This window comes from Pholis gunnellus (genome assembly GCF_910591455.1).
Source record: "Pholis gunnellus genome assembly, chromosome: 1".
NCBI classification, from domain to species: domain Eukaryota; kingdom Metazoa; phylum Chordata; class Actinopteri; order Perciformes; family Pholidae; genus Pholis; species Pholis gunnellus.
This window is the reverse complement of record NC_136528.1, coordinates 11327049-11352423: the sequence shown is the minus strand read 5'-3', so window position 1 is coordinate 11352423 and position 25375 is coordinate 11327049. Positions and strand designations below refer to the sequence as shown.

At 41.5% G+C, this 25375-nt stretch overlaps 3 protein-coding genes across 3 annotated transcripts; 1 reads left to right on the top strand and 2 right to left on the bottom strand.

Moving 5' to 3' along the window:
- Positions 1 to 972: 972 nt before the first annotated feature.
- Positions 973 to 3822, bottom strand: LOC306707409 (RING finger protein 148-like). The gene has a single exon (XM_079174859.1). It carries the CDS (start codon positions 3430 to 3432, stop codon positions 2347 to 2349), a length of 1086 nt encoding a protein of 361 aa, XP_079030985.1. The 5' UTR covers positions 3433 to 3822; the 3' UTR covers positions 973 to 2346.
- A 3902-nt stretch (positions 3823 to 7724) lies between these two features.
- On the top strand, positions 7725 to 13741 carry slc24a5 (solute carrier family 24 member 5; the record flags this gene model as incomplete). The annotated part of the gene is made up of 9 exons (XM_079175620.1): positions 7725 to 7884; positions 8217 to 8396; positions 8919 to 9002; positions 9254 to 9357; positions 9496 to 9596; positions 10824 to 11107; positions 11195 to 11404; positions 12427 to 12528; positions 13032 to 13741. The coding sequence occupies 9 exons, from the start codon at positions 7725 to 7727 to the stop codon at positions 13352 to 13354; spliced, it is 1548 nt and encodes a 515-aa protein (XP_079031746.1). The 3' UTR covers positions 13355 to 13741.
- A 421-nt stretch (positions 13742 to 14162) lies between these two features.
- Positions 14163 to 22527, bottom strand: myef2 (myelin expression factor 2). The gene is made up of 17 exons (XM_079158392.1): positions 22378 to 22527; positions 21477 to 21679; positions 20655 to 20707; positions 19652 to 19659; positions 19456 to 19549; positions 18986 to 19177; positions 18743 to 18896; positions 18573 to 18622; positions 18429 to 18489; positions 17715 to 17852; positions 17485 to 17529; positions 17297 to 17392; positions 17070 to 17165; positions 16815 to 16874; positions 15241 to 15425; positions 14742 to 14793; positions 14163 to 14550 (listed from the first exon to the last, which is right to left on the bottom strand). The coding sequence occupies exons 1-17, from the start codon at positions 22485 to 22487 to the stop codon at positions 14387 to 14389; spliced, it is 1761 nt and encodes a 586-aa protein (XP_079014518.1). The 5' UTR covers positions 22488 to 22527; the 3' UTR covers positions 14163 to 14386.
- Positions 22528 to 25375: the final 2848 nt, after the last annotated feature.

The window sequence follows — 25375 nt, the reverse complement described above, 5'->3', positions numbered from 1 at the left end:
CTAACCACCACACCACCTTGCAGCCCCACTTGACAGGATGTTAAAATGAAAATTATTATTTTAAAAAAAACACATTGAAGGGCCATCATAGCGGGGATAAATTACCAAGCATGCCAATGGGACCACTGCCTCTGACCATAGGGGCCTCAGACCTAGATAAACTGAAGGCAAGGCACCTTGACACACAAGTTAATATTAGAAATCTAAAATATAGCGGATGACTCAGAGTAAATAAATGAAATAAAATGCAATAAGTAAGGAGTGTGACAGGACAGCATCGGTTCCCATCATGGGGGTCGGGACCTCCCAAGGGGTCCCGAGTCAAAAAATGAAGAATTCAGTATTAGAGGCGCATATATATCTTTTTCTGATTTAGCTTTTCACCTGTGAAATATTGGATTCTTTCAGACTGAAAAAAATCAGAGAATAAAAATCCTGCTTTGGTTGAACTGCTCAATTTACACTAAAGACATAATCTGTGCTGATGAGTCACAAGTGGACATTACTTCATTTCAAGTGGTCACAATCAGCTGTTCACACAAGCCTAAAGTCCTGACGGACAAAACTTCAAAAGAAGTCCTGCACTTCCATTGCATACTTTACTGTGGGCTGCAGACACAATGGAAGGATAATAAAAAAAAAAAAGATTTCCATTCCATTGCCGTACAGCTGCATATCTCTGCTTGCTCGGTCAGGCCCTACTTATGTGATAAAATGATTATCCAGCTCAAGCTCAAGGTGTGTGCGGATCGGCTCCCACCTGTGCAGAAGTAATTACAGTTTCACTCCTCTCCCACAGTTATTGGGAACGAGACCATAACTCTGAAAGTGAGACACTACCTACACACTGACCCGCCTGATGGAGTGTAATACACCTGCACATTCACACTCGTGCACAACCATGTATTTCCCCTCCACAAACACACACACACACACATGCAGAAACACCATTCTTAAAAATGATACATGCTCGTAAATTAGGCCTCATTTTGAGGGATTTATTGCACTCTAATAAGCATCAATGTGATTTAATACAGAAAGTAATGTTAATTTTTACAGAACAATTTAAGACTTCTAGAATCTGTAAAACAGCAGTGAAAATGATCCAATATAGAAAAATATATTTGTTGCCATTATCAGCATATTCCCACCAGCAAACAAAGACATGAAACAATTCTTTAGGTTTATCATCTACTGAGGGACACACTAAATCTGGGAATTGCACTAATCTTAAACATGTTCCACAATTTAGCCATGTGAGAGTTCAGAGGTAGACCACTGGAATTGAATAAACACCATTCCAAATAATTCAAAGGAAAGTCCTGGAAGACCAATTCAAGAACAACTGTTTGTGCTTGCACGTGATCAGCTGTTTCGAGAAGGGAAATGGCTATACATTAATTATGTATTTTATCTACAGATAGGACTTGACAAGATTGACAAATAAATCTCAATATATGTCATTTCAAAATCCATTACACATACAATTTATTTCCCCCTAACCAACAGTCAAGATAAGATTTTTGGGAGGCATATCATCAACAGTTCTTATGACATTTATTGCATTGCCACATTCATAAAAGTAGCTAGAGGCTGACAAATGATTAAGGACTGGAACATTCTTTTTTCATACGTGGCAAACAAGTTCCTACAAAACACGTTTTAGAAGAGTTTCAGCCCCTCAGGTGATGTTTTACACTCATCCTCGTGCAAGGTGCGTCACGCTGCATTTCCTGTTAAGGGTGTGTTCATAAGGGTGTGTTTGTATATCCAGCCTGACAACGAAAATAGAAAAACACACTCCAATTTAAAAAGAGCAGAAAAAAAGTCAAATTATTCAAATCTGGTGAATTAAGAGAAATAAATTCTGCTCTGAGTTAAAACAAAAACAAAAACAATAGTCAATTGTGAGGGACTGTGAGCAATGCGAGCTTTTTGTTGGGAGGAAATGTGGCCCAGATTTCAAACAGATATTCAAATACTCTACTGCTCTTCCTCCCTGACCAGTGTCGAGCTGGTGAGTCCACTAAGCAGAAATTTGACACTGGCATCACCTCACGACTACTCGGTTTTTTAAAATCTATTCTAACCATCTAAAAGGTCACGTTATGAACACACCCCATAGTTTACACACCAACACAGAGGGAAGGTAGTGCCATCCAAGCTAATTACACAAGGTCCATTAACAATTAAAATCCTTGGAATTGTATTTGATAATCTATTTCAGCCAGCATCTCCTGTTGGAAGATGATAGCTTAATTCCATTTGTGCTGGTTCAGCGTATCCCAGAAACATATATATGTAAAGAACAGGCGGTTTGCCTGTGTCTTGGTTTGTTGCTGTTGTTCATCTTCTCCCGGCCATCGAGTCTCCCTCGAAGGCCCCGTTGTCATAGCGATGCTGATGACTCTCCGGGTCAGGGCTCGCTGGGTCAGTCAGTGGCACCTCGTATATGGGATCTCCTCCCGTCACTGTGATCACAGTGACCTCCGGTGGTGACTCGGCGGAAAGGCTCTCTTTTGTTTCCTCGTCAACCCCCAGGGCCTTCAGGATGTCGCACTTACACATGGGGCAGGTCCGCCTCTGCAGCAGCCAGGGCTCGATGCAGGCTTTGTGGAAGATGTGGTCGCATGTTAGCACCGTCACCACTTCCCCTGCCTTGTAGGACTCGATGCACACGGCACACATATGGGATTCAGAGGTGGTTTCCTCATCCCCCGTCTTGAGTTTGCGCACTTGCAGACGCCCAATCGCTTTCTTGGCCTCCGATTTCAGCTTCCTCTCGGTGCGCCTGTGCGCGTTCAGACTGTAGAGACGGTTCGCAGAGATAAACACAAAGTAGGCGATGGAGGCGGCCGTCACGATGAAGAAGGCGATGGACAGGAAGTAAAGCCAGTATGTGTCCATCCAGGGTCCATGAGGGCTGCCTAAATCAATAAGCATCCTCACATCTGTCCCATTGATCACCAACTGCACAATCTCCATGCCCTGAAAGTTGCCAATCATGATAGCCACAATACCGGTTGCATCCGAGTGTGCCATGTGAGTGGTGCTGTTGCCACTGCCGTCCACATTATACACAACCACACCAGCTGCTCCTTGACGTTTGGCAGCGTTGATCTTCTCACTGAAGGTGCAGTTGCCCCTTTTTACCAGGGCTATCCAAGGTGGGCTGCTGGAATTGCGATTGTAGACTGGATCTGAGCCACAGCCTTTGGGGTCTCCCTTGGGAAGCGTAACAACACCCGAGGCTTTCTCCAGGAGAGAGTTACGACCGTACACCCCACAGTCACAGTATTTGTCCACAGTCTCGTTGTTGCTTTTCTCGTAGCTTATTTCCACCATGGCTGTCCAAAACACCAAGGCAGCTGAATAGTGAACAAGCCCTGACAAACACAGCAAAAGCAGCAGACAGTGTTGTGTCTTACCCATGGTAACGCTCGTCTTAAAAACAACAGCCCTTTGTTCGCGTCTTTCGCTTCTTCAAAACTGCTTTGTTAGTCCCAGTTCCTGGTTTGTTCGAGCAACAGCGGTCTGACTGCGGCTATGGTTTCATCCAAGCTGCTGTCTACTGTAATCTGATATGAGCCTTTGGTAACACAACACGAGCTATGCGTCAGCCACTCACCTCTCGTTATCTTCCTGAACCTTGAACACTGAGCACTCCTCGTATAGAGGGCAGGGTGCTGGTATTCAACAAGTAAAAGTGCACAAAACACACAGACCTGTGCAGTTTCGAGAGCCACTGAACAACCTGCGAGAAGGCAAGACGCGATAAGCAAATGATAAGATTTCACGGACATAGGTCAATAACACGGAACAATCCTGTGGAACTAATAAAAGCTGCTATGTTTCCCTTGTGTAACGATGAGCACAGCAACTCAACCAGTTGTTCTAGTTTATCTCGTTTCCTTCCCCTATTTCTGTGCCTGAGGTCACTGTTGTGAAAACCAAACTGACAAGTCATACTCTTCTTGTGGTAATTTACTCTGAAAGACAGACAGTATGCTTCTGCCACACACTTTAACAAACACACACATTATAAATGTGACCTTTAAATCACACAGATTATATAATAATGTTTGTGTTTGGATACCTCGAAGCACTTAAGGAGCTTTATTCTACACAGCTAACATACCAGTGACAACTGAGACGAATAGAGTATTGCCGAGTTTCCATTGTATCTTCTTTCAAGTGAAAGCCCCGCGCGCGCGCGCGCGCGCGCACACACACACACACACACACACACACACACACACACACACACACACACACACACACACACACACACACACACACACACACACACACACACACACACACACACACACACAGCACTGTCCTGACTAGAATGTGCTATTACATAATTGATCTCAGTGGGACAAACATCTGTAAATAAAAAAAGAGCCAGGTATTTATTCTTAGTATGGCTGCAAACCCACAGTTCATGGTGCTGCTATGACCCTTAAAATTCCTGAAACTGAAATAATTACCTCGACACATCAGAAAGTAAAGCACAATGTGAACCCCATTAATACCATATTAACCGCAGAGAAAAATGTTGTGTTTTGGTGTTTAAACATTGTACTGTAATGGTGTGACTTTAGGAATCACATTTTCAAGATATCCTAAATGATACACGTGAACGTCTTCTGCTTCAATGCTGACATCTCCTGGTCAAAGACAATAACTGTGATACTCACCAAAACATCCAGGCCGATACACTGATAATGAGAGCTGATATAATATGTGATGTAAGTCTATGTCATGAATACAGACCATTTCGTCCCAAATATACGTGTCATTTTAGTAGCAATCCATATTGTAGGCTGGTGATAAAAAATAGGCCAACATATAAAAATACCACAAAATAAATGTAATTAGAAAACTGAAGTCACATCTTATGCAGAGTGCATATGTTATATGCTGAATACTAAATTAATATATAAGGTATTATTAAATAGATAAGCTTATGAATTAATACAGACAAATATACAGTATATTTTAGCCGCCAAAACATTTTAAATAATCAGATTTTCTGATGTCCTCCACTTAGTGAAAAGTTGAAACTGCTGGAATCAAATATAAAATAATAAACAGTTATTGTGAAAAGAAGCAAGATGAAATAGAGTTTTGAGAATTAAAGTTTAAAAAATGTTTGTTTCACAATTTCATAGATATTTGTGTCTGAATTTATATGATTATTTATTTAATAATGTCATATATTTATAAACACTTAGGATCTCCATAACATCCAAGATGGTCACACACAGCTACACATTTCCTTAATATCAAAAAGTAGCCAAACTACAAGGTGACTCGCAAGTGTTTTAAAAAAGCCATGAAACCAACCAAAATATACCACACAGGGGCGCCATTTACTCAATGTTTACGTCATCATTTGACAGTAAACAACACTGTTTTGACTAAACGTCCTCCATCATAACAAAAGAAGCACGTGCAGCCTAATGGGGTTCAGGCTGGCCCTTCTAATATCATCAAAATGCTAAGAAGACTTTTAAGGAATTAAACATTTGGCAATCTCGAGGACATTATAACCTGCTACTAGTGTAAAACATGCAATCGTATCAGTTTAGTGCAGGGAAACTGACAAAGAAATAAGGAAAGACACTTACGACTTGTTTTGAAGCTCTGTCTCTGCAGTGAAGACAGACCGTCCGTCTGTTTAATGTCTCCTGAGCACACATGTTCAGTGGTCTGTGTGGGGGCAACGTGGGACATGTCCAAACAAGCCCCAGACCCCGTCACACCCCTTTTCTGTCCCAGAGTCCACTTGATGGGTGTAGCCTATAATAAGAGTTGTAATATAAGTTAGTTCAAGCCTATAGTTTGAGTATTCATACATGTGTAGTCTAACTGTAATGTTACATCTGTATTGTTATAGATTATAAACCATGCAGGGTTGGAAAGAGTTCTATAAAATAAAAAATGTAGGCGATATATAAAAGTAAAACGTATAAAAAGGGTAAGGAGGGTGAAGAACATATGTTTGGCCTTTATAACGGAATTATGTGATCTAAGTAAAAGGCACAGTTAGGCCACACTATGGTGCTGCAGCCTGCACAAACAGACTCATAATAATCAACCTGAAAAAAGTCAGACAATTAACTTGAAATAAAAAGGACCCCACAGGCAGGTGCACACCTGAGCGCGTGCGCACACACAAGCATACGTACAGTGCGTTGAGGTTGACGAGTGAGTGTGTGTGTGTGTTACTGTTTATGAATGAGTGTGAACATGTTCACCTGTCTGACTGCGAGTCTCGTCCACAGCGAAGGCCTCCTCAATATTCATAGTGCACAATACAACCAGTCCACCCTGGCCTCTCTGTCCCAGTAGGCCTGTTACCAGTCCACTCAGTCTCTCTGACCCAATATAAGGGTGGTAGAAGTTCCTCGGTAAACGCTCGTGTCTCCGCCGGAGCATATGCGAGCATGTTAATTGTGTGCGTGTTAGCTGGACCCCGCATACGCCTGTGGCTCACGCGACGTCCTAGGTGTGTTTGATTTTGGTCACTTGGCGCGCGGGCCTGGTGGTGGATTAAAATGACTGCTTAAATGAATCGATGCAAACTGTTTAACGTGGACTGTATACAACGTGGACACAGTTGCAGTGACGTCAACCGTTGGTTTCTGAAGAGCCGGTGTGTTTGTGAAGTTTGAATTTGGTTTTGGCCGGGTGGTTCCGTCCGTCGCCATCTTGGTAATGACGTTACAGCCTCTCCCCCCAAAAATGGGCAAAGGTGGATCGTCGGTGGAATTGAGGCGGGTCCAGGTAGCTAGCGGCACCCACCTGTCACTCAACGGAGCCTAAATGCCTAAATTGAAATATATAATTTAAACGGGTGAATTATATAAAAAATGTACCCTGCAATCTTTTTTACTTTACTTTTTATTCTAGTCTGTATTGGATATCGCTTAAAATGCAGCAAGTAACTTACTTAAGATATTTCATATCTTTTCCTCTTTTTTTTATTAATTACTATTTTTTTAATAACTTAAGACGTCACAGTAAAAAGAATGCTAAATGTGATTCGTTACAGTTCTAACCCCGAAACCAATACATCTCTATTCATCTATATTGACATAGATCTACAGATGGGCGTGTGAGCGCCGATCTCTTTGTCACACACATATACTATATTGTTGTATTTATTCCTCGTTTTATAGTGACTGAAAATGATGGCATTTGCTAAACCTTGTCAGAGGGCTATACCAAAAATAAAAATATACTTTTTTGGTAGTTAATATCTCTTTGTAGCCATGAACATGAAGGTAAAGTATAACTCATAAGCATCAAAGCGCTGCTGTCTGACCTGCAGAGCTCTCTACATACCATACAGGCATATACCAGAAAGAAAAGAAAGTACTTTCCCACAATCAAAGACGTGTGTTAAAGTGGGTTTCATCATGAATGGCTGCACCCCTGACGTGCCTCAGGGCTGGAGCGTGTTCAAGTCGACTGGAATGACTGCAACTCGTGATCCCCCCCCCCCCCATTCTTGGTAGCCCAGACCTTAAAAGATGCTTTCTCGCCCCAATAATCTCTCTCTGCAGCTTGTAGTCGTAGCGTAGTTTTAGATGCAGCGCCTACAAGCAGCTTCAGCCGACATTTAACCTTTTTTTTGCAAGCTTGTTATAGAGTAAAGAGACATATGACTCCTTGGAATACTTGCTAGTTTCCCTGTATTGACTCCAGTGACCATGAATAAGATTAGGCCTGCAGCTCTGCAGAAAAAGAGGAGAGATTTTATCCCTTACTTTTTAGGATTCGTAATATTTTTATATTGCACGGTTCATCTTGTATCATTCACAGCAAAAACAGCTCAGGAAACCCATTCTACCAGGGTGCGTCGGGCTCTTGGTAAGAATCATCATTGTGTGTGATTTAGCTTATTTTCTTATTGTGTGTTTTTAAATCTTCCAACATTTTAAATACATTTGTTTCATTATTCTAATCTGTCTAGTGTGTCATTACAAATGTCACAGTTTGGTGTTTTTACAAAGTGTGAGTGATCATTTGTGGTTCAGAAACTGTGACAGTGTTTGCTCTGTAATCCTCATGTCTTATTGGCATGAAAATACCGTGTAACTGCCATTAAGCGCTCAAACAATCTCGGAGCAGTAGGCTGCTCCATCAACAGGCTGGTTTGTTTGTCGGTGACGTGTGTGTGTGTGTGTGTCCTGCTGTTTCAGAGAATGAGACGGAATGCATCCCATCACAGTCCTCCGAGTTTCCTGACGGCTTCTTCACGGTGCAGGAGAGGAAGGATGGAGGCCTCGTTATTTATTTCATGCTTATTTTCTACATGCTTCTGGCTGTCGCAATAATCTGCGACGATTACTTTCTGCCTTCCTTAGAAGTGATCAGTGACCGTGAGTAGCACATCATTGCATTGCATCGTCACATGAACTGTAATGTTGTGATATACTGTGATTATGGGAATAATGAGGGTTTACAAGATTACTACTACAGGCAAAGGATTAGGGTGCACAGATATTGTAGGGCTCTTAAGAAAAAGCCTCTCTAAATATGTGGACAGATTTAGTAAAAGTCAGTTTGTTTAACTGATTGAACAGTGTTTTTAGTTGGATTTTAATAAAAGGAAATAACTTTAACCAGGCTGTGGTTGTGGTGTTTCCATTAAAATGAACTAACAATTATTTCATAATCTATGAATCTGTCTTTTTTTTTTTTCAATGAATAAGTTACTGTATTTCAGACGTAGCCCTAAAATACATATTACATGCATGAAGCATCAGTTGTCCTTGCCTGGTCGTATTAGAGGTTGTTTGTGCTATTGTTGCATTGGACTGTGTATAATCAGGTGTTTCTATTATTTCGTACACACCATGTAAATTGTCACGTACTCTTGGTGTTTCATGTGTCTCTCTCAGGCCTGGGACTGTCTCAGGATGTAGCAGGAGCCACATTTATGGCAGCTGGGAGTTCTGCACCTGAACTGGTCACAGCCTTTCTGGGTGATTATGCATTACTATTTACAACAATGTTGATGGTGACACCAGCATGCGTGGTCACTGTCACTGTGTCCCCTCACAACCCGATGTACTGTGACTCCGCCACCCTTTGGGAATAGAAATTGACTGTGGCCTTTGATTAGGACGTCCTCTCAGCTCTTTATTTGCTCTCCAGACATGTCCTCTTCCTTTTCCCTCAATGCTTCCACATTGTCCCTGTCCTCAAAGCTAAGACGTGCCTTTATTTGTGTCAGGTGTGTTTGTGACAAAGGGAGACATCGGGGTCAGCACCATTTTGGGATCAGCGGTCTACAACCTGCTAGGAATCTGCGCAGCATGTGGACTCTTGGCCCCTTTGGTACATTATGACACACTCACACACTCGCAAAGGTTAACTACATGTAAGAGCGGCACCTTTACTGGGTCAAAGCGGAATAATCATTGTGCGCTGTGTTGTATAAGCTTATACAACATGTATTTTTGTCTCCTTTATTAGGCAGGGCGCCTCACCTGTTGGCCACTGTTCAGGGACTGCCTGGCATATGCCATCAGTGTTTCTGCTGTTATTGCCATCATTTCTGATAACAAGGTGTACTGGTGAGTTTAAGTGCACATCAAGATCTGGTTGATCTTCAGACCTTACAGCACCTACATGTAAGGTGGCCGTAAAAGCCGAAGTCAGATACAGCTATTTATTGCATCTTGTGACACTAAAAAGAACAAATGAAAACTGATTTCCAAACAAGTACGAACAGTACAGTACTGTGACTCACTGACATTTATTACATTAACAGTACAGCGCAATAAATGTTCCTTAAATAAGACAATATCACATCATAAACACAGCACTAGTAGCAGTCCTTGTTTATGAAAGATTTCCACGTGTATGACTTACTTTTGGTGATAGCACAGTGAGACACAGTATTAGCTTAAAAAGAGCACAGCTTTTCTATTGTCAAGATATGGAGTTTCATAAAATTGGAACCACATTTTTAAAATATATATCAAAACCAAACTGTACTAAATAGTAACCAAAAACATGACGAAACACAATATATTGGTGTGAGGAAGAGGCCTAGTAATAGAAGCAAGACCATTTTTTTTAGGAACAACTGCCAAAGTAATCCCCTCAAAGATGCTAAATTTAACATTCAGAGCATTAATATAGAAGCAAACAACTATTTGCTATGTTAAAATATAGTTAAGTTAAGTAAATCTACCGGAGCAGAGGATGAAGTCACTCTCCCTCTGTGTGTGTTGTAATCCTAGCTTCTCCGTTTCTTGTTGACATAGCCGGCCCGACCGCGTGTGCTTTTAGTGCATAGTCGTGCACGGCAGCTCATGGCTGCTGCAATGCTGCTGTAACAGCTGTAATGGCGTTGTCACAGAAGCTTAGCACCCACCCTCGGGTTCCCCCTGAGGTAAACACTGTTAGCAATGTTAGCTGCGAGCCGCCGGTTTAGCCGCCGCTATGTCGAGACGTTGTGAGGCAGTAGAAATGCTCCCAATATCGTATATAGCACCTTCAATCTATTGATTTCCACGATTTAAAATATATTTTAAAAAATCTGCTCCAGACACTTTTTGAGGTCATTTACAAACTGCATGTTTTCCGTGGATTATCTTCTAAAAGCAAGGTGAATTTGATTAGATATTACCAGAGCTTTTGACCGCCCTCTTCAGCAAATTGAACTTGAAGCTCAGATGTTATCACATGTTGGCCAAGTTCCATTCGCTGAAGCAAGTCTTGGGATTTTATTCACCACTCACATCTGTCCCCAAGGTGACGAACGAATGTCAGGGCTCAAAATGTTTTGTTTACAGGTATGACGCTGCGTGTCTAATGCTGGTCTATGCCGTCTACATCGTGGTCCTGTGCTTTGACCTTCGCATCAGTGAGTTTGTCCTGAGGAAGCTGAGCCCTTGCTGCACCTGTCTGGGTAAAGGATCAGGTGAGAAGACTGAGACGCAGCCTCTGATGGGCTGGAGCGACGAAACCAGTCTGCGAGTTCACAGTCGCTCCAGGACAGACAGCGGGATCTTCCAGGACGACTCGGGATACTCTCACCTGTCCCTCAGCCTGCATGGCCTCAACGAGATTCCTGAAGGTAAAACGCATGTCTTCTTAGTGCACTGTTTTACAGTATGACGCGTTCCAAATCCGCTCATAACATGTTCGTCTGCTTGCGTTCCAGCAGAGCATAAAAGTGTGTTTGCCGTGCCGGAGAGCGACCTGAAGCGGATCCTCTGGGTTCTGTCTCTGCCCATCATCACTCTGCTTTTCCTGACCATCCCTGACTGCAGGAGAAGGTTCTGGAAGGGATGGTTCATGATAACCTTCCTCATGTCAGCGGTCTGGATCTCAGCTTTCACATACATAATGGTGTGGATGGTCACTGTTGTCGGTGAGATCAGTGTTTTAACTTTCTGTTATTCTGTCAGTGTTTTCTGTTTAGTTGCAGGTGTAAATCTCACGCATCACGTTATAGAGCCTTTGGTGATCACAAGTGTTTGAAACTTGTGAGAAAAAATGTCAGATTTGCAGAGTAGCATCACATGTTGGGTCTGCTGGCTAATTCCTGAGATGCCATTGTTCTGGAAAGTTAAGAGGGGGGTTATTGTAGCTCCAGTGGGCCATGTTCATAACCAGGATTACAGCCTGCTTCACCCTTAAGGAAACAGTCATGTGAGCCCTCTGTGTACGTACAGACGTACCCACAGGCACTGGTCCAAGAACATAAAACTGACCTAGGATCAGGCCAAAAGGGGTATCTTCATCATGTGACGGTGGTAGGTCTACTGGAGCATAATGAGATTATTATCCCGTAGTCGTCAGACCGGCTCACATGGAAGGAGAGTTTAGTCTTATGAAAGAGCAGGCATGGGACTGAGCAGGTACAACTCAAACATACAGTGTGCCATTGAGAATGTTGGTTCAAAATATCTGGCCTCCAACCAGAGTTACAGCTGCTAGGTCGTGTCCTCTGTAATGTGTCTGGAAATTCCGGTGGTTTAATGTGACATTAAAAGGATTTAAAGATTACACATACTTAATTTGGCAGTTTGGCTAAAACAAATCGATAAAATTAAAATGGAAGGAAGTAAGTCATCTTCACCATAATTACAAGCACACAATGTAGAAGAAAACAGTTGCAGTACTTAAAAAGTACACATTGTAGAGTTAAGTTAAGGACTTATTGAAGTTTTCTTAGGTTTTCTTCCGCTTGTGGAATTTGGTCTTGTGACCTCAGTATTTCTAAAATCCTGCTACAGCCTTGCCTCTAGTGATTATTTATTAACCCTCTAGTGGTGATTATTTATTAACCCGATAGCTACAGTAAAGATCAGCTGCTGTTCTCACCCCCATAGCTAGCTTGATGTTGTTGGACGTGGACTTTGATTGTGGGTTTGTATTATGTTTACACAGGCGAGACCCTTGGCATCCCTGAAACAGTTATGGGACTCACTCTCCTTGCTGCTGGAACCAGTATACCCGACACCGTAGCCAGTGTGATGGTGGCCAGAGAAGGTAAAGATCAGTGTCACGTTTTATCAGTTGCAATTCACAGCCATCCTGAATACAGTTTAGGATGGTAAAATGGACTTCCATTTATAAAAACTTTCAAAGCAATTTACACTACGTTCATACACTGATGGCAGAGTTCGCCATACAAGGTGCCAAACTGCTCATCAAGATCTAATTTAAATGCTCATTCACAGCAAATTTGGGTTCATTATTTTGCCAAAGGAGGAGTCGGGGTTTGAACCACCGATCTACCGATTAGTGGCCGACCTGCTCTACCTCGTAAATCAGTCGCCCTTACTTTGACGTCAGCCACAACTAAACGATTATCAAAATTAAGAATAATGTGCTTCCTAAGTTCCTTCTACATACAGTTGGGCACTGCGCTCTTGCTGAAAGACATTTAAGTGGGAACTATTGATTACTCATTCACTTTGCTGACTCACTTTCCCAGCAGCCATTATAGAAATGACTAAATCCAGTCTGTAAACATGTTTTCTGTTTATCAGGGAAAGCTGACATGGCCATGTCCAACATTGTGGGCTCTAATGTTTTCGACATGCTGTGCCTGGGCCTGCCTTGGTTCATCAAAACTGTCTTTGTGGACACCAAAAACCCTGTGGAGGTCAACAGCACTGGACTGGTCTTCATTTCCGCCACGCTCCTCCTTTCCATCGTCTTCCTCTTTGTATCCGTTCACATTAACGGATGGAAGTTGGACTGGAAGTTGGGACTCGTTTCTCTCTTCTGCTACATCGTCTTTGCCACTCTGTCCATCCTCTACGAGCTGGGGATCATTGGGAATAATCCCATAAAATTGTGCAGTGACTGAGATCTGACCTCACCAGGACTGAAGCCACATTGACTCAAACAGCCCAAAAACACAACTTAACTGTGAAGTCGAAGGAAATGTGGTCCCGCTCACACACTAAGATATTGTGCCATAGAAGACGTGTGCTGGTCACATCTCATGAAAACGATGATCTCAATTCATATATATATATATAAATATATATATGTATATATTTAACTTACGGTGGAATTGTGCCAAAGATCATTCTCTCATGTGTGCCTGTCAGATGCAGGCCTGCCTCATCATACAACTAAGACCCATTATCATGTTCTGCGATTGTTCTTCTGTCTTACTCAAGGCACAAAAACAGAAAATGGGCTGTCCCAGGAGTGACTGCCGAGTTATAAATCCAGAACTGAAGAGTTAAGTAATAAAAGGAGTCAACTAAACTTATTTGGCCTTGTCCTTTTGAAGTGGGTGAAAAGAGGCCCGGTCTACACAACACTGAACTGATAAGCTTTTATGAGCAAGTCTTAATGGCTTTCAAAGAATCTAGAAATTAGTAAAAAACAAACAAACAAAAAAACTTTCCACTTGTCTTCCAACTAAAAAGTAAAACAATGGAAATACAATAAATGGACTATCTTGTTCTACTGAAACAAAATCTACCAGAAATCGTGGGAGTTCTGGCAATTTAAATAGCTTCCTGTGATAAGTGTCAAGAGTCCAAGCCTGATAGAATCCGTCCATTCTGTTCTCACTTTATTCCACTCTCTGCGGTTAATGTGCAAACTGCCACTTTTCCAAGAGGCCACTGCACGGCAGTGTTGAGCAATGATGGAACATAGAAAAACCACAAGGTTTAAAAATTAAAAAGTTTATTTGTCCAAATAAACGTCAAATTAAAAGGGGTTTACAAAACAAAAGATAAGAACTATGTAGTATATATAAACAAAACAAAAAACAGTGGACACATGGAGATATGAAATAATTGTGTTTTTAAAACAAAACAAAAGATCATTGGCAAAGGGCTGAATGTGGAAGTGTGTTAGCGGGACTTCTACAAAAGATCTAGGCGTTCCGATCGATACGGACGTCCACCTCTCGGCCGTTGATCTTGGTTCCATTCATCATCCTGCAGGCCTTCTCGGCACTATCTGGGCAGTCAAATCTCACTGTTCCACAGCCCTTTGACTTCCCGTTCTCCATCTTGATCTCTGCGAACATTACCTGGCCTGCAGTAGACAAGAACGAGCCATGAGTGCATTCTGAAACCACAACGTTTCACCAAGTGTTGATGAATGTTAAACCGGAAATTTTGGCATTCTGGTCCAAAGACCATTCGTGATAAAGTATCAGAGAGGTCTTTGAGCGGCTCGTAAATTTAGCAATAAAGATTGAATTCATACTAAACGGAAGCACGTACCGCAGTGACTGAACTTCTCCTTCAGCTTTTGCCAAGTCAGATCATAGGACAGCTGCAACACACAAACGTACGCAGTTAATACATTTGTGAACATTAACACATTTGAGGCTTTGCAAAACTGGTACAAGATGCAATTAAAAAGACGAGTGCATTAATGACACTTATAGTTCAAATACAACATTAAAAGAGTCTGACTCAGAGGAAAAAGATGCCAACAGTTAAAACCTTCCTGTGAACTACAGCACCATTTCGTTCATCTAAAGCACACCAATCATGAACTAATTCACAGCATCAATACCATTTATATTAATGCATGGCAAGCTCGGGCTGTTTCCCTATAAAACCGTAATAAATACTGGACTCAAAGCACAGAGGAAATGCATCTATCAATGGAACGGTCATTAAATAAGTGGGGAGGTCTTTGAGATGGCTTGTAACTCCAATCATAATATAAAAAGACTTACTATACGAGCAAAGTTCTCGCATAATCCACACTTACATTTCGCACAAAGATCTGACAGCCGGCTTTGGACCCAGAGCCTCGGTCTGACATGCCTCCACCCATGTGACTCGGCCCCCCACCTCCATAGCCGCCAAAGCCACGGCTCATGTCCATTCCTGACATGCCCATGCGGTCAAAGCTGGACCCCATCCGGTCCATCGACATGTTTCCCATTCCACCACCTGCAATTTAACACACATCACAGAGCTATTTAATCTAATACACTGAATATTTTAATACCTGCATATCAAAACGTCCATTCATCATTACAATGATTCCTTTCACCATCTTCAATACTAAATACAAAGTTTCTTTAACACTCAATTTTCATTTAGTTTTTTTCTGTACACCTCCATTAGCCGGATTGTAATCACACAAGTGCAAAGCAGTGACATCTGAGCACACAAACGGTGTGCACCTGCTATTTTAGATCATGTACGTGCAGCAGTGCAAAGTGCAAAAGGGCCGGCTGAAGTGGAGAACAAATCGGAGGGTGTGGTAATTAATAAGTAAATAGCCAATTACATCACTGCTCTCATTGCTTTGAAACAGGTGTGCTAGTCACAGTGAGATAAGACAACAATACAATCAATGGATAAATGAAGGTTCCTCTCAGGAATCTGGATGAAGAGCTGCACAACGTGAACACACACAGCACCACAAATCTGCATCCAAAGCCGGAGGGTGAGGTTGTTTTTGTACTGAAATTGTACAGTGATCAAAGAAAGAAAGAATAAAAAAGGTAGATGAAGCTCATTAAATGCCTGTATTAATCAAACAGCATTTAAATATTAATTTTACGGTATGACGCATCAAAAATGGTAAAATCACATCATGAAACAACAGCGTTCGCACCGATACGCCATCCGACAAACCGCGTTATAATGGCCAAGTCTGATGTGTGTGAAGGTTTATGGGGTTATTCTGTTATCTTGGCTACATTTGTAAACTAAAAAGGCAAACCCTGCCTAGAGCGCTGTGCTTAGTGGCAATAATAATAATAACAGTAATAATGGTCAGAGCACAACCTGCACTGGTCATTGGCGGCCAAGAATTTTTTCAATATATACTAAAAGCATAAATAAATGTTATAAATATTAGATTACTTCTGGTGCAGTCTGTCAGGCTACACACAAGTATGTAACATAGATCACTGTTGATCCTACTTCAGGATTCATCATTGTTCAGGGACTTCAAGCCAATGCTTTGACTGAAGTCACCTGATTGAAGGAGTCTATTGGGCCTCCTTGTTACCATCACTTATTCAGCAAGGCCTGACACTTTATGACTTTATACATCACGGTACACAAACACCCATTCCTCCTTTTACATGATCGGCCGTATAAACTGTCAAAAGACTATAAAATGGTAATGGCTAATAACTTTCAGATGTCAACAGTAATAGAGAGGCCTCTGCTAGAGAGCTAACTGACTGGAGCTTACAAGTGCCTCCAAAGCTACTGCTTATCTACAGTATCGGGGAGGAATTTACTAGTTTTGTTAAATAAAAGAAAAATCAAAGTATTGATACATACATATTTAGAAATGCTGGAGATGTAATAACTTAATACCTATTCCAGTCCCCATGTGCCCCATGCCACCACTGCTCATGCCGCCTCCAAAACCTCCACCTAAAGGAAGAGAATGCAAGTCGGTGTAGATTAGACCATAGCTCAACGATTTCACATCAGCCCGTACACAAAAAGCAACCCCTAAATCGCATAACTCAAACCCAAGTTACACAGAGGAACATGCATAACCTCCACTGTGTCTGCAGCGCAAGGATGAGAAGATTCAGGGTTGTCTGAGGTCAGAGTATCACTTACCCATTCCTCCAAAAGAGTCAGCAAATCCTCGATTCATTGGCATGTCAGTGTGGCCAAAGTCACGATCCATCCCACCCATTCCTGACCGGTACATATCTCAACACAGAAAGAAAAGTAACCTTAGCCTTAAGTTACCAATAACCCAACGGTGCCTCTCATTGTTTACATTATAACACCCTACAGCTGAGCCTCATCTCTAACCAGTATGAGTGATCACGCTCACTCACCTGCCATCCGGCCAATTGGTGCCATGTCTCTCCCTCCAAAGCCACCCATGTTGCCCATGCTGTCCATGCCCCCAAAGCCCCCGCCACCACTCATTCCTGTCGAAAGCAGCACTTAACATTAATCTCTCCTTGCCTCCACAAAAAGATGGTTTTTCACAGGACAAAATCAGAAGTAGTAAAAGCCTTACCTCCTCCAAGTCTGTTCATTCCACCATAGCCTTGGGCTTCCATACCTATGGCAAAAGATGACAGTCAGGCCATGTAAAACACGTACTGTATCCAATTATATGCAATATATGTCCCTGGAAAGGTACTGGGTGTAGCCTGATTGTCAAACACTGTACAGAGGCGATTTGTTTGGCACGTTGTCAGTCAGATCAGAACACCTAGTAAGCATTTCTGCGCAAACAGAACTGACCTCCAGGCCCTATCGAGCCCATGCCTCCTCCTCCTCCTCCTCCTCCTGCAGCACCACCACCACCACCACCACTCAGACGGTTGGCGTTTATAGGCTGCCCTCCGGGTCCCAGTCCCATGCCAATACCACCTAGACCCCCTACACACAAAGTACACAAGAAAAGAGGTGACAGTTTTACAAGAGTGGATTACGTAACATACAAGAATGTATACCTAATATTCAACTATGCAGACACAGACACAGACACAGACACACACACACACATACATACATACATACATACATATAATGACACAACTCTGACAGGCCTTTTAATACAAGCACTTTGACTCGACAACAACTACTACTTCAAAGAGATTAATCTTTAACAACATAAAAATACAATACAACGCAAACTGCAGATCTTCAACCTATAAAAACTGTTTTATTACTGTATGTACGAGTTGTTATTTTATACAACAAACAACCTGGCCTTTTAAAGACATGCCAAGGAATTTGCTTCTCATACAAGTTTTTAAATATTTAACTGCAGTGGACAGATAACATCAAGATGACTACAGCTATCATACTGGACATACCTGGGCCTTTTAAACGTCACTGTAAAATAGCTATGCAACATGTTGCCAGAGGGTATCATACATCCTACACTGAGATCATAACTATGGATATGGAGTTTGATATTGACAACTGACGGGAGGAAAACGGAGTACTCACGAGGTAACTGAGGTGTTTTCTCCACTTGGCAGAAATCCTCAGGAGGAACAGATTTCTCATCCTATAAAGCCACATAAACAAATGTTAAAATTCGTTTCCACGGCCTCTTCATCTTAAGTTACATAAGAACTCAAATCAACATACCATTTTAACGTGCATCTGCCTGTCAAACAGCATCTGTCCATTGAACATGGCTGAGTCCAGAGTCAAGAAGAAGGCCACGGTCAAAATATAAATCACTACTTTGTGTGCATATTCTGTTATCTATCTATCTTTCTTTCTTTCTTTCTTTTTTGTGCAACTCTGAAGGATACATATTGCCTGCACAGCCTCGAGTGACTGCTCGAAAGTCACTGTTCCCATCCCGCGGCTCTTGCCATCTTTATCCTCCTTTACATCTGCTCGTTTCACCAAGCCCGCCATGCCAAACACCTCCTTCAACTTCTTCCAGCCCACCTTGAAATCCAGCTGTAAAACAACACACACAGTGCTATTTTTAATAAGCATGAACAATCATCACTAGCTAGATTTGGATATGGTTTACAGTATGGACTCACATTGGCCACAAACACCGTGGTGCCCAGTCGTCCGGCCTGCAGTGCATTGATGACGTCAGGTGGGATGTTGGGGTTGTTGGTAATGGAGGGCGGGATGTTCATCCCACCAGGCCCCATGTCCTGCCCACGACCCCCCTGTGGTCCTCCTCCCATGCGCTGCAGCACACGCCGAGCATGTTCCCCATCAGGGTCCTTATCAGAAAATACGGTAAAATTGACAGAAGTTCAGTGTACAGTAACATGACAGATGTTTGCGTTGGGATTGTTTATGTTTTGAAATCTGAGCCACAACATAAGAGAGTAACACTGAAACACGACTGCATACCCGCCACTAGTCTGAGACAAAAAAGCTTTTAATATAGTGAAAAAAATAAGGTTATTTACATCTTGAAACCAAAACTAGTTAAAGAAAACAATATGATCAAAGTTTTCAGTTTTGCTGTAATCATTTGACCATAACTTGCTCTCACCTCCTTGATGTTTAGGGGCCTTCCACTCAAGTCATGCTTATTCATAGTTTCTATCGCCTTCTTCACAAACTCCTCATCTTTGAACTCCACCACACTATTGAATCAGGAAAACAGAGGCAAAAGATGACTCCATGCACGTGTGAAATAATTTAAAAAAAAAGAGTTCTATGTTCATGAGAATGAGGTAGCGTCTTACCCACAACCCTAACCAGGGGGCATCATGGGAGTCCAGGTCACACACACATCCATGGTCGAGGGAGTGAACACAATACAGTTAAAATCAAGACAAAGCAGTTGAACATTATAAATCTAATACATCAACATGCTTTTAGTACTTTCTATAGTGCATGTCGGCCATATTTTGCTCGTGAGCTTGAGCCGGCAGGTTTTTGGTTGTGTTTAAATCTACTGCAAAGACTAAAAGGCTCATAAGAGTACATTTTTTCAATCATTATCGCAAACAATGTTGAAAAGTAATACTTTTTAAAATAATAAAACAACAATGCTTTATGTTTGTTTTTTTAAAGTTTTGGTTAAAACATTTGCCACCAACAGATACCTATGCATTGTAATTTATGTGAAACATTTTGATGTTTTGAACTGGACACAAATACCATGGTAGCAAATTTAAAAAAAACTGCATTAACAAATGTATTTCGTACATTGTTTAGGATTGACCAGTTTTACCACTGCAATAAAGATAAATGGCGTGGTCCATCTTTAAAGCTACAGTATGCATTTTGCCATTCAATATGAAAACATAATTAAAAAAGGCACTGCAGGATCAGTCAAGACTATTTTGTTCCTTTGTGTATAGAGCTGTGCCATATAACAGAATTGTAAAATAAGATTTTGAGACATGAGGGTCAATCAATGAGACAAATCACACAACCCACATTTCCCTTTGGAAAATGGCCAAACAAACAAACTTTTACACCAATTGAAATAACAACAACAAAAGCAAAAGTGCACTCTTAGATGAGTTCATTAGGCTACTTTTCCAAAAATCAACAGGACATCTCCCTTTCAAATGAGTATCAATCATTAGCCAACTATCAGGCTCTAAACACAACCCACAGTCTCTCCAGTTCAGTAACTTAGTAAGACCCAAAGGATCGGAACCTAAAAGAGCACTTGATTAATGAGAGCCTGCTGAGGGCATTTAAAACCTCGTGCAGCAAGTTGGCCACATCACTTACCCTTGACTTTCCTTCTGCATCCTTAAAGAGCTCCACGTATGTAACCTCACCAACTACATGAGACATACAAAGGAAAAATACCAAAAGAACAAAAGTAATTTGAGTCACCAAGTCGTCAAGTCGCCGTTGGCCTTGGCAATGCCGCTACAGATGGAGATGTCCCATTAATGATCAACAGTCAGCCCAGACCAACATCCCACCAGACAACACCATGCCTTTCTGGGCAGTGACTGAGACACCCAAAGGCCAAGGCCAGAGAGAAACACAGCTACATTAAACCTGGGAAATTCAAAAGACTTCAACATGATCAGTTTGTCAACAGATTCCATTCATGGCAGTTGAGTTTTAAGCTCTCCTTTGAGCTTTTTAAAAAGGCCTCTTGAGACCCCGTAGTTCAGAAAGTAAAACATTACAATATTTTCATGGATATAGTCAAGATTCACCTTGCAACAGATGCAACAAAATCATTCAACAATCAATTCTACTACTGGTTTGAGGTTACATTTTGGAGCTAACAATGCCATAAAACAAGTGACAATGTAACTAAGTTCATCCTCCATTTCTCACAGACATATCAGCCCAAACTAAATTGGTGTCCATCCAAAAGAAAAATGTATTAACACTCCGATAACCTAGTATCACACTATGTTGGTTCCCTACTATGTGCGAGAAGTACATCCAGAGAAAGCTACAAACTAATTGACTACTGCTAGAAGCAGGATGCAACACCTGGTAAGAAAGGGAAAAAGGGTCAAGAACTTCTTATCGGCTAAAGACTTAGAGAGAGAAGGGAGACACCATCCCCATCACAGGGAACATTACCTTTCTCACGCATTAGATCTTTAATTGCCTGCCACTTCATGTCATAGGGGATATTGCTGATGAACACCCGGTTCCTATGAGCACCCTTCTTTTCTCCACCATGTTTGTCTTTGTAGGGATGGAAGCGGCTCCCTCTTCTGCTCCCAGAGGACTTCTCTTTAGCGTCATGCTTTTCTTTGGGAAGATTAGTTTCCTCAGTATCCCTACAAAATGCATAAAGCTACAAGTCAGACAACAGCAGCCGGGATCACATGAACATCAAACACAAATAAAAGACCAGCAAACGTATTATTAATTGATCATATTATGCGTTTTGCATTTTTGGTGGTAATGTGCTTTTTTAAAAATATTGACATACTTTTCTTTAATAAAGAATGAATGGAGCAACTCTACACATGTTACATTAAAGGCACTACTTACCTTGAGGGCACATAGACCAAAATGTACTAGATAGCATGTTAAAATATGAACACTATTGTTATAAAGAACCTTGGAATATGAATATGTGATAGGACAGCGTGTGAGTGTATAGAGAGATTATTTAGCACACAAAAAAAAATCACCTTTACTAAACAAGTAGGCCTGGCTAGTGAAGAGGATACATACAATAATGTGAGTGGCAGACAAGATGCTATGGCTAGCTAGCATAGCTCAATAACACTAGCTTGCAGTGCTATTAGCATCTCGACTCTCCAGCTCAAAATAACCCAACATACTTAAGCGTCATGTAAGCCATGAACCCAACATATATCACACGGGCACGTGGCGGTTACAATGATTGGCAACAGACGTTCAAGGCGCCTTGGCTAACAATAGCTAGCATCACAGGACTCCATTTTAGCTAAGGTAGCTAACGGCTGCACAGACGGCGAGGACAGAACAATGAATCGTTTTCACGCACGTTTTCATGCCATTGGGTGTTTCTTCGGAAGCCTCCTCGGATTCGGACTTGACGGATGCAGTAGATCCCTCTTGGTTTGGCTCCTCGTCAAGAATTACAACATCTGCCATGTTGATGTTTGTTCTCCCTACACAACGCAAGATGCCCCTGTCCCCTACGCAGTTCAAAATGTGACGTGAGACTTGTGCCTCCAACGCGAGATTTGGGTCTCCAACGCGAGATTTGTATTTCCGCTGTTGCGAGGCAGCTTGAGTGGATAGAGTATAATAGGTACAGGAGTCAGTGTTATTGGATGTATAAGCCCACAAAATGTATATTCATGAATACGCTCATGATATAGGGCAGAACGAGCCACAACAATTCATAATTCCACTTCAATCCAAAATCTGACATTTCAATATCATAAAGTTGATTGTACAATTAGAAAACTGTCCAGTTGCTAATTGTTAAATGTTATTTGAGATATGAAGAATGCAACCTTTTTACCTTAATAACCATTGTTTTATGCTGCACAAAAAGTATTATTTAGACATTTAACACGTGTTTACATCTGAGCAATGCTTCAAAGCAAGTCTTGCTGGAAAACAAGCAACTCCAACTGGGCAGTTGCTTAAAATGGCAGGTTTAAGGGTACATTATTTTTCATTTGAATCTTAACAGCCAAGCCATTTTAAAGTCACTTTTGGGATACCCATTTACAAAGTGTCTTGATTCCAATACTGCTGCTTAGTTTTGCTGCATGCTGTTGCCACAAACTCAACAACATGGTGCAACATCACTTTGGAAAAGAACTACATGTTTTTCTTCAATCAGGAACGGATGTCACTGCTAAGTCAGGTTCAATGAAGGACAGGTTGCAACATCTTTCAATTACAACCATAGCTCGGGTAACATAGCAGAGATGTTAACAAGTATTGCTCTGTAAATGTAAAACCAGGTCAATAAACTGATAATGTATTTCCTTGATTGCTACTTCTTTTCATATGATATTGAAGCTTCCTTCCCTGAACTGGAATGGGACTTTCTGAGTAGCAAAACACATTCAGTAAAGTAACTTTAGAATTTTTCAAGCAACAATATAGTCCGACTGTCACATTGACATTTCATGCATTGTTTATTTATGGTGTGATGCCACAAAGAAACATTAGAGATTTTTAAAGAATATGTTAGTGGTCATATTTGCTTTATTGGCAACAGCTGTATTTCTCTTGTCTTGTGCACTATAATATGCACAATCACCTTGACAATATGTCTTTAATAAAAATATTGCAGATTATTGTATTTATTTTAAAAAGGCAGACCTCTATGTAAATGTAATTACATTGTTGGCACCAGGAGAATTAGTAATTGCAGCAGTCAGGCTAAGGGGGGAAGCCTAATGAAGTATTTAAAGTCTTTGCAACTTCACTGCATCCGTCTTTGTACTTACTTGTAGATGTGTAGAGTTCATTAACATTAAAGCAGGATACTGTTAGAGCAGTTCATAGAATCATTGTTTTACAGTTCTCAATATCAGTTCTGCTCTTGGCCTGTTGTCTGTCTGAGTTAAAAGTCTAACAATCTTTATCATTTTGTCCTATGAACGCTGGGTAGTATTTTGACAATGCTTTATGCAACAGTTGTAGATTACCTTCACAGTTCCTCTTCCTGAGCCAAAAGAGTCCAAAGCACATCTGCAAACCATGGCACTCATGTGACAACACATTGAATCACACTGACAGATCTGATGAAGGCAATTCATAAACAGATTTTCTAATGTAAGTCATTGAACTTCTGTTCATTCTCACACGAGTGGACACGGGAAATCCTCTCTCATAATGACATACAATTCACACTGTCTGCAACGTGACATCATCACTGGTGACTTTACACGAGAGTTTACCATTTTGACCTTGTCTTTTACATTGACGAGGGCAATGAGGTAAAATGTCTAACGATGTCATTGTCTGTACAGCGTGGGACATCACCTCATCCAATTTGCAAGAACTGTCCTTGAAATAAATGGGAGATAAAAATTTAGTAGCTGTCTCATTCGCCAAATCACAGTGCCACACGACCACTATTTCTCCCCAAGTACAGCCAAGTTTTAATAGCACAGCGGGACTGTGACCCAAGAATAATAAAACTTTGAAGTAAAAGTAAATGCGAGGGAGGTTATTCATCTCTGTGTTTTTGTTCTCTCAGGGAATTTTTCTGCTGTTTACAACCCAAAAAAAAAGAAAAAAATTGAGCTCTCTGTACCATTTTAAAGCCAATAATTAATGCACATCAAACACCAGCTCCCTCATGGCGGCATGCTTCATCCTTAGATCCGAGTCACTGCACCACTGTGACAGAAACTACATCGCTGATATGAATTTGCACTGCATAACATGGAAACCGATGGCCAGACGCTTCACTGCTGCATTCTGTTACAGTGGGCAATCAGATGACCTGCTGTCTAGTTTTCCTGTACGATACTGCTTTTCATTCACGACAGTAAATACCAGTCTCTTCTCCCTCAGCAGGTCCAGGAAGCTTACTTTCGTAAGCCTTTAAGCAGAGGGGGCTAATTCAATTTGACCACAGCAAACTGCAGCAATTAAAAAACACATCATCAAACCAGGCTTGGAGGATAATGCTGTGATGTACCAAAAATACCTTTGCAGCAGCATTCTACAAGCCAGGAGCGGTGAGAGGCAGCTTTGTTTGGTTATACCATGATATTCCTGTCACATTTTGGTGGAGTCATTTTTTTTTTTTTTTAGAAAAGCCACAAAAAGCCAGGGGAGGGGAGTATGAAGAGAGAATAAAAAGAAGAGGCGGATTGCTTGTTTATGCTGCTGCATCCGTCCCCGGTGTTGCTGAGGAGGGGAATGTTGTGAATGACTGAGGCAGCAGAGCAGCGGAGTGAGACTAACAAGTGGTTGCCATGCAGCAGGAGCAAGCGTGCGTGCTTCTGGAGGGAGAGATAGAGAAACAGAATGATATAGGAGGCAGCAAGTAAGGGAGCACGAGG